The 7133-nt window shown below is 51.0% G+C and overlaps 1 protein-coding gene across 2 annotated transcripts in view; it reads left to right on the top strand.

Moving 5' to 3' along the window:
• Positions 1 to 2889: 2889 nt before the first annotated feature.
• The window catches only part of LOC122946839 (constitutive coactivator of PPAR-gamma-like protein 2), a 34323-nt gene continuing 30079 nt past the window's right edge, over positions 2890 to 7133 (top strand). For both annotated transcript variants that reach the window (XM_044306695.1, XM_044306694.1), the window contains exon 1: positions 2890 to 3666. In XM_044306695.1, coding sequence (XP_044162630.1) covers positions 3118 to 3666 — 549 coding nt within the window. In that variant the 5' untranslated portion in view covers positions 2890 to 3117. The remainder of the gene's footprint in view (positions 3667 to 7133) is intronic.

Here is a 7133-nt window from a genome sequence, read left to right as displayed (position 1 = left end):
GGTGAAACTACGACTCCCAGCATGCACACCTCCTTGGCTGTACTCAGAACTCCCAAAGGAGTGAATGGAGCATGCTGGGAGTCGTAGTTTCACAACAGCTGGAGTGCCGAAGGTTGCTGATCCTGGACTAGGCAGTAGGATTTCAGCATGCTCAGTCTTTGTGTGCTGTGTCGGCAGCAGCTTTCTTCTATTCAAAACACATGCATCCTTGGCCAAGCACGGGGGTATGGGAGACATAGCTGCCTGGCTTTAGGCCAGTTTCACACTATTCAGTCTGGGAAACACGCTCCGTTATAAGAGCAGTATTACCCTTAAGGGTCCATTCACATGTCCGCAAATGGGTCCGCATCCGTTCCGCAATATCGGGAACGGGTGCGGACCCATTTATTCTCTATGGGGCAGGAAGAGACGCGGAGAACACACTATGTGCACTCCGCATCTGTATTTCCGGAGCGCAGCCCCCCCCCAACAAAAAAATAGAACATGTCCTATTCTTGTCCGCAATTGCGGACAAGAATAGGCGTTCTATGGGGGTCCCGGACGGGTGGTCTTGCGGATTCCGCAATACACTACGGACATGTGAATGGACCGCTACATTCACATGACTGTATCCATGTGCATCCTGCGGTTTTCGCAGGCCCTATGGTAAAACAAATGCTTAAGGCCTCATGCACACAACAGTATGTATTTTGCGGTCCGCAAAAAATATGGATGACGTCAGTGTGCATTCCGTATTTGGCGGAACGGAACAGCTGGCCCCTTATAGAACAGTCCTATCCGTGTCCGTAATGCGGACAATAATAGGACATGTTCTATTATTTTGCGGAACGGACACATGGAAACGGAATGCACATGAGTAACTTCAGTTTTTTTTTGCGGACCTATTGAAATGAATGGTTCCTAATACGTTCCCCAAAAATGGAAACGGACACGGAAAGAAAATACGTTTGTGTGCCTGTGGCCCAAACTGGACAAGAATAGGACGTTTTATAATTTGCTGCACGGATACGGACAGCACACGGATGGCATTCCTGTGCTGTCCGAATTTTTTTTGCAGCCCCATAGAAATAAATGGGTCCGCGTGCAATCAGCAAAAAAATGCGGATTAGACGCAAACTAAAAATACACCCTAGGCCTTATTCACACTTCAGTGATTCACTGACAGCACACGTACCCATTTGTGTGTATTCGCAAATCCGTATTTTAGCAAGGAGGCATGACCTATTTTTTGTCCGTTTACGGATCCATCACAGTCTGAGTCTGTGAAAAACACGGATGCCATCCGTATTTAACAACCATTAATAGGAGATGCTCAGAAAATTTATTTTAGCCGAGCAGTGTCCCCGGAGAGCAAAAAACGGACACGTGCACCAAAGCCATAAATCTTCATGGATGAATCACTACACCGTTGTGTTCGTGCTACCGATCCTCCCGCACACCTCTGCCAGCAGCTGTGGGATGCCCTGCAGTCAGCATGGCTCCAGATACCTGTGCCAACCTACCAGGAGTCGCCGCCAGCCCGTCTAGCTGCTGTCCGCGGCGGCGGCCTCTTGCCTGTCTAAAAGGCTAGAATCACACATGAAGTTTTTTTTGCAGCCAAAGCCGGGAGCGCATTCAAAACTAACAAGGAACGTTAGGGTATGTTCACACAGAATTTTTTTTAAAGGGGATTTTGGCGCAGATTCCATGTCAAAAACAATCGCTTGTTAATTCACGTGTCACTGTTGAGGTCAGTGATTGGCTGCAGGGGCACACATGACTGCATCCGTGTGGAGGTTTACAGATGGGGACCAACAGACCGCTCAGGAACGTTGGCATGTGTGACCCAGCCTTAAGGCCCACGCAGACGGCCGCAATGTGGGTGCGTTCTAGCGTCCATATTACAGCGCCAAATCCTCGCTCAACCAGAATCAAAAGACTGGCAGTCGGGACAGGATTTGTGACTATAATAGAGAAGATAAATTGCGCCCATGTTGCGATGTCTTCATAAAGCCTAAGGCACACTTGTGGGTGGCACATTAAGATGTATGTCTATCCCAAATGCGCCATGACTTGATCCCTACAAATCCCGTAACCGTGCCAACTGGGGGCTGCAAACGCCATTCCCTGGCTTCACCACGGATAAGAGAAGGGGCAATATTTTGATTCATGACCCTTTGACGCCAGTTTTTGACTTGCCACCTATTGATAACTAGGGTGGGCACTTTGAATGGCATGAACCTGTGCCTACCATTTTGGTCAGTGACAGAAAAGTACATGCCCCCTGTACCAGGCACAGACATCTTTCTTTAATGGGGTATAAAATATCAGCAACTTTCACACAAAACCCTCATCAGGGCAAAAAAAACTTTATGCCTATTTTCAGAAAGGCAATCTAGAATGGCAGAAAGCCCCTACATGCGCTGCCGGGAAATGTAGTCCTGGGTCGCTAACAGCGTCAGCCAACGTGCCTGCCGCCAGTGACGTACAAACTACACTTCCCAGCATGCATTGAGGCTCCGCCTACCCCCTTCTCTACAGTATACTCATTCGTATTCTATTATTCAGCTTATGAAGCAACGGCGGATCATTATTGCCTATTCTTAGCCGCGGACATGTTCCCCTGACTAAAAACAGCACAAACGGTTTATCTAACAGCACATTAGGTAAAGACGGAGCTTGACCCCGCGCAGGCTCTCGGTCGATGTAGTTCGCTTCTCGTACGCTGCGGTCGCTAGTAACCAGGCGAAGACTTCATTTCCCAGAGTCCACCGCGCTCTTCAGAGAAGACGACTGTAGACGTCGACTCGCGCTGCGGCTGTAGGGAGTTGTAGTTCGCATGTCTCAGGCGTTAGTCGACGATGATAGGGGCGGGGACTACACGTCCCAGAGAACACTGCGCCCCCTCAACCACCTCAGTAAGAGTGGGGCGTAGTAGTAAAAAGCTGCCGAAGAAGAAGGCGATTAAGATGGCGGCTTGTGCCGCGCAGGGACTCTCCCCCCGCACCCAGCTCCTGTGAAGAGGGAGGAAGCCGCCAGAGCCCCCGCCGCGTCCTCCGCTCACTCCCCCTCCATTTTCCCGCCTCGCTCTCATCCAGGTTCTCGTCCTCCTCGCTGTCCGGCCGCGGGCCCGGCACAATGGGGGTGCAGGGCTTCCAGGAGTTCCTGGAGAAGCGATGCCCGGGGGCCGTGGTGCCCGTTGACTTACTGAAGTTGGCCCGGACGGTGGCCCGGCAGCAGCACCGCGCGGGCCTGTCACCCGGGGGATACCCGCCAGCCGCGCTGCCCCCTGGCCCACCACAGCCCCCCTCCCCGGCGGGGCCCCCTAATCCTCCCCCCTGCCGGGTCCTGGTGGACGCGGACTCTGCCCTCCAGCGGCTCTATGGCGGCTACCAGACAGACTGGGTGTGCGGGGGCCAGTGGAACGCCATGCTGGGCTACCTGGCGGCGCTGTCCCAGGCCTGTCTCTACCAGGGCGGCCTGGAGCTGGTGGCCATGTTCAACGGCACGCTGGCCAAAGAGAGGTTACCCGAGTGGGCCCGGCGGGCGCAGGGCGAGCGGCAGACGGCCCAGCTGATTGTCAGCCACGTTGGAACAAGGGCACCCCGCCCCCCCCGGGCCTGGTTCCTGCCGCCCGCCTGCCTGGCGCACTGCATTCGCCTGGCCATGATCCGGTTCAGAGTGAAGGTAACCAGGACTGTGCAGTGTGCCCACCCTGTGCCATGTCTGTGCCCCCCCCCCCCCCCCTATAGACTAGCTCCTGGTCATGCCACTGGTGCCATCCCACTAATGCATGGGGTTTTCCTTGAGCATGCTGTGCCTTGTGGTCCATCACTGTGTTTTGCCATCTGTGCCCGCAGGCGCCCAGCTGTGTTTAGTCAAGTGGGTGCTGCATGGTTTAGCGACCGCTTGCACCCCCCCTGTAAGTCTGGGGTATCTATTGTCGCTTTAGGTTGGGTACTATCCCTCTATTATTCCTGCTAGAAGTTCTGAGCGGAGTACTAGCAGGTCCAGATGGGCGTTACCAGTTTGGGGTGTGTGCCCTGGACATTGGCAGCACTGATTTATACTTTAGACCAGGCATGCTCAACCTGCGGCCCTCCAGCTGTTGTAAAACTACAACTCCCACCATGCCCTGCTGTAGGCAGTCTGGGCGTGCTGGGAGTTGTAGTTTTGCAGCAGCTGGAGGGCCGTAGGTTTTCACTGCTATGTGAGTTACAAAAACAACTGCCTTAGGGCTCATGCGCCCGACCGTTGTTGTTGTTTTGCAGTCCGTTTTTTAACGGATCCGTTCCGTATCTGAGTCTTTTTTTTTTTTTTTTTTTTTCTCAAGTCCTCTTCTGTTCCATTATTCCACAAAACATAACTTATTAATCACCAAACATATGAGCTGGGCATAGCATTTCTACAGTATTGATCCGCAGAATACGGCTGTGTTCCGTATTTTTGGCGGACCCATTGACCTGAATGGGGCCTCGGACTGTGATTTGCGGACAACCATAGGACATGCACAACTTTTTTGCGGGACGGAAATACGGAAACGGAATGCACACGGAGTACCTTCCGTTGTTTTCGCGGACCTATTGAAGTGAATGGTTGCGCAAAAAAAAAAACGGAACGGAAGTGGAAAGAAAATACGTTCGTGTGCATGAGCCCTAAGTGTGTATTCTGGGGGTTGTAGTTTCACAGCCCCGGACTATACTGTAGACCAGGGGGTAGGCAACCTCTGGCACTCAAGCTGTTGTGAAACTACGACTCCCAGCATGCACACTTGCTCTGCTCTTCTAAGAACGCATATAGAAATAAATGTTGCGTGCTGGGAATTGTAGTTTCACAGCAGTTGGACTGCCGACGGTTGCTGATCCCTGCTGTAGACTGTGCAGAGGACACACTCCTATATGGACCTGCTAACTTCTAGCAGGAATAATACAAGAATGACCCAATATAGCCATAAGTATGGATGCTCCAGCATTGTGCTCACATGGGGAATGCAAGTAGTAACTAAAACAGACCTGTCAGGAGGGGGGACGGGTCCTCTTAAAATATAGATGGAGGTGCCACTTTTTTGCTATCCCATAGGACGATAGAAATGTGTGAGGATTGGGTGGCTATATCCTCTTGGGCATGGCTGTCCCCTCTTAACTCATACGAGGGGGGAGATTCAACATACCCAGTCCAGGAGATTAGTACCAGACATGCATGCCCATAAGCACTTAGCCAGCCCGGGCATGCTTGTGCTTGCCTGTCTTGCAGCGGTGGCATTGCTTGACTCGGGGCCTAGTCTATTGGTGACAGATTTGCAGGTACAGGATATAATCTGTAGTGAAGGTAATCTTCTCACCAGTCACTGTATCTGTGAGTTATAACCTCCCTTCTGATCCTCAGCTGTGTCATGTGACCAACACAGGACAGGGAGTCGGTGACTTACTCTAGTCATTCCTATGAGACGGAATTTGAGGTTTCCATAGGAATACATGGAGAGACCGGCTTCCTGTCCACACACAAGATGCTGTGTTGGAAAGTCACAGTGCTGGTCACATGACACCGCTGAGGATCAGAAGGGAGGTTATAACTCAGATAGTCACTGGTGAGAAGATTACCTTCACTACAGTTGACGTCATGTATCTTATCAAATACAAATTTGCGGGAATGCTACTTTAATGGCAGGGTCTGAATTTTGCAGCTATGACGGTCCGAATGGTGGGCAGTGGCAGATGTACCCCATTTGTGACAATTTATTTTCCAGTAAGAGTATCGCCCGCTCAGGTAATTATCATTAGGGCACCTCACAGGCAGCAGATTTGTTGCGACTCGTTCATCTGTATACGCTGTTTGCTCTACTAATCTGCTGCATGTGAATAAACCCTGAAGCTAAAGGGGTTCTCTGTTTTTTTTTTATATTGATGGCCGATCCTCAGGATAGGTCATTGATATCAGAGGGGGTCTGACACCCCTCACCCCAGTATATGAAGGGGGCAGCAGCCTCTTCCTAGGCCTGCGACAGCTAACCTCCGGCACTCCAGCTGGGGTAAAACTACAACTCCCAAGATGCACACTTGCCTGGCTGTTCTCTCAACTCCATAGAAATGAATGGAACATGCTAGGAGTCGCAGTTTCACCACATCTCTGTGCCGGAGGTTAGGCATCACTATCGTAGGCCATATGACGTCACGTGACCTATGGGCCTGAGCTGCAGTGTACAATGGACGACGCATGGAGCCTGTGACACTCGGAGCGCCACAGCGTCCCCAAACAGCTGATCCGTGTCAGACTCCCACCGATCTCATGTTGACCCCTTTAAATCTTTTTGTCCGACTCTTGTCATGTCGAGGGAGATTAAGAATCAGACATGTTGGATTTCAACTGCCTGATCCTTTTGTTAGGGAGATAAACCGCTGCAAGGGTCATCTGGCTGCAGATTTCTCCTCCATTCACTACATGTGCATGCACAGCTGAGCCAAGCATGCATGTGTATGGGACGATTGGGAGAGTTGTCCAGCATAGCAATCCCAAAGGGGTTTTCCATGGTTAGAAAAACATGACTTCATTTTATTTTATTTTTTTCCCCCAAAAACAAATCCACACCTGTCCATTGTTTGTGTCTGGTATGGCAGCTCTGCTCCATTGAAGTGAATGGGGCTGAGCTGTAATATCACAGGCTACCTGTGGACAGGGGTGGCGCTGTTTTTTGAAAATAGCATTTATTTTTTCTAGTCCTAGACCACCTTTTTAGTCTTTGTAATCCTCTATAACAGGGATCGGAAATCTTTGGGTCTCCAGCTGTTCTGAAACTACAACTCCCAGAATCCTCCTTTCATTCCTATGGGGGTTACAACAAGAGCTGAGCAAGTGTGCACGCTGGGAGTTGTAGTTCTACAGCAGCTGCAGTGCCGACGGTTACTGACCCCAGCAGACAATTCCTTATAGTGGTGGTTTTTGAGGTTCTCATGCGGGTTATTACTACTACTCCTCCTGGAGTAGGTTTACCTTGGATGGCGATCTTTATAGCATTCGTTAAAGGGGCGTAGTAATACCAGACACAGCTCCTGTTGATGGAAGGGAGCCGCCATGTTTTTCCAGTCCTGAGCTACCCCTTTGACGGATCTGTGACTGGACTTTAGCACGTCAGTATAGTGAGTGTGAGGCTGAGCCAG

This window comes from Bufo gargarizans, chromosome 9, assembly GCF_014858855.1.
Source record: "Bufo gargarizans isolate SCDJY-AF-19 chromosome 9, ASM1485885v1, whole genome shotgun sequence".
Taxonomy (NCBI): Eukaryota; Metazoa; Chordata; class Amphibia; order Anura; family Bufonidae; genus Bufo; species Bufo gargarizans.
The sequence above is the reverse complement of the archived record's forward strand: the minus strand, read 5'-3'. Positions and strand labels throughout refer to the sequence as shown.